The sequence below is a fragment of the Eimeria mitis genome, genomic scaffold (assembly GCF_000499745.2).
Source record: "Eimeria mitis Houghton genomic scaffold, Emh_scaff787, whole genome shotgun sequence".
In the NCBI taxonomy this organism is placed as follows: domain Eukaryota; phylum Apicomplexa; class Conoidasida; order Eucoccidiorida; family Eimeriidae; genus Eimeria; species Eimeria mitis.
In genome coordinates, this window is record NW_013575778.1 from 1 (window position 1) to 2299 (window position 2299).

Here is a 2299-nt window from a genome sequence, read left to right on the forward strand (position 1 = left end):
TCTGTCTCTGGATAGAGATCCGGTGTTGTTTGTTCGGCCTTGCCTTTTTATTTATTCCTTTCTATATGCACTTGTGTTTGCTTCGCTGTTTTTTCTTTACCAGTCTTCGTCTTACTTTTTTTTTTCGTTCTTCTTGTCTTTCTCTTTGTGCCGTTGTTTGTCCTCGTCTTTTCTCTTTCTGTATTTCTGTCTGTATCTATCAGTTTTGCCTTCTCTTCAGTTTCCGCTTCCGCTCCGTGCAGCTCCTCTGCTGCAGCTTCATTACTTTTACTTCTGCTTTTGCTGCTGCTGTTGCTGGTGCTGCTGCAGTCTGCGCCATTGCTGCCGCTTTCCTGGTGTACGTTGGGCCATTCGCTGCGTCTAAGAGGCCGCCTCTGGGAGAGCAGGAGCTGCTACAACATAGCAGCGCATCTTGCTACTGCTGCTGCTGCTGCTCCTCCTCCTGCTGTCTCAGCTGCTTCAGGTGCTGCTGCAGCTCCATGTTCTCATGCTGGTCCTGCTGCCCCGCATGTTGCTGCTACTACCCCGAGGGCCTTCTTGGCAGCTGCTGCTCCTCGTGCTACGCTTGCTGCCGCTGCAGCAGCAACGGCTACAGTCCCCGCGAAGCTTATTGAAGCGCTCGATGGGGCCCTCTTCAGGGCTCGAATGGACCCCAGGGAGCTCAGAAGAGCACTGCCTACGTTGATGTACGCAGAAACCTACATACTGTTGCTGCTGCTGGTGTCTTTGCAGCTGCTGCTTTTGCTGCTGGTGGTGGTGCTGCTGCGGGTGCTGTTTCCGGTGCTGCCTGCCCTTGCCGTATCGTTGCAGATTTCGGCTGCTGCTGCTTTTGCTGGATTTGTAGCTGAGTTGCATTTGCTGCTGCTGTTGCTGCCGTTGCTGCTGCAGCAAAGCTGAAGTGGAGGCCCCCTGGGGATTCGCAGTGGACGCCAATCCGCCTGAGGTGGGGGGCATGTTCGTCGCCTACGTCGTTGAGAACAGCAAAGCAGAGAAAGCGGGACTCATGCCTGGTGAGGCTGCTTCACCGAGCAGGAACAGCAGGAGCAGCAGCTGCTGCTGCTGGTGCACCAGCTGGAGCAGCAGCTGGAGCAGCAATACAAACAGCAGCAGCAGAAACGAACTGCAGCAGCCGAACATCCTTAACCTCCAGCACCAGACGTTCCCGGTGTCCAAGGACTTGCCGACCCTGCAGCAGCAGCAGCGGTACCATCACCACCAGTAACAGCAGCAGCGGAACATCTTTCTCTTTGTGTATGTGTACGTGTGTGTGTCAGGAGATCAAATTGTGGTAGCCAACAACTCCATAGTGTTGGGGCTGCCCTTTGAGAGGTGCCTGGGCTTGCTCCGGGCACGGCAGCGGCCCACAGCACTGCAGCAGGAGCAGCAGCAGCTGTTGCCTCTGCAGCTGGAGGTATACAGGGGCCCCTTCCCTGTGCTTTACGGGGTTCCTGCTTTTGCTGCTCTCCAGCGGCTTGGGGCTGTCAAGGAGCTGCTCAGTATCGGCAGCGACGCTGAGCAGCAATACATACAGCAGCAGCAAACTCCAGCTGTCCATACGCCCGCGGGCCGCCTCACTACGTTGCTGCAGGCGGCTGGCACAAGAAACAGCGAATTTTTTTAAGACTGCGTTTTGCTGCTCATTTGCTGCTGCAGTGCTGCGTTGATACGCTGCTATCAGCACAAGTGCAGGTGAGGGATCGCTTTTATTTATTTGTTTGTATGCATAGAGATGAGTACAATGCAGATGGATGTGCATATATATACATATGAATAAAATATTCATATATTCACTATATTGTATATGTGTATTCATGCGCACTCATTGTTATTATAATATATATATATATATATATATATATATATATATATATATATATATATATATATATATATATATATATGATATATATATATATATATATATATATATATATATATATATATATATATATATATATATATATATATATGGCTTTCATACGACGGAGTGGCCGACTCTGTATTAAGACCTTGCTTGTGCCTGTATTGAGTGTACGTACAGGTGACAGTCTGGGTGTATTCACATTTAAAAGTTTGGGTGTGTGTGCAGGTGGCAGACTGCCTGCAGGGATGCACGAGCCACTGGTTGGCTGGCCTCCTGTGAAGTGGGGCGGTGGCTGTGGAAGGTGACCGCTGGACCAATGGACCAGCGGTCCAGTGGACCGTTGCTGGTAGTCCTGCAGCAGCTGGCAGTGGCCGCGAGGGGGAGGAATCCTCGAACCCTTTAGCGAAATCGAATGGAAATGAAATAGCGTCAAAT

General features: G+C 50.6%; 1 protein-coding gene across 1 annotated transcript; it reads left to right on the top strand.

Moving 5' to 3' along the window:
• Nucleotides 1-645: 645 nt before the first annotated feature.
• On the top strand, nt 646-1621 carry EMH_0022280 (Pdz domain protein, related, related; the record flags this gene model as incomplete). Its single annotated transcript, XM_013501912.1, has 3 exons — nt 646-686; nt 889-1010; nt 1275-1621. 3 exons carry the CDS (start codon nt 646-648, stop codon nt 1619-1621), a joined length of 510 nt encoding a protein of 169 aa, XP_013357366.1.
• Nucleotides 1622-2299: the final 678 nt, after the last annotated feature.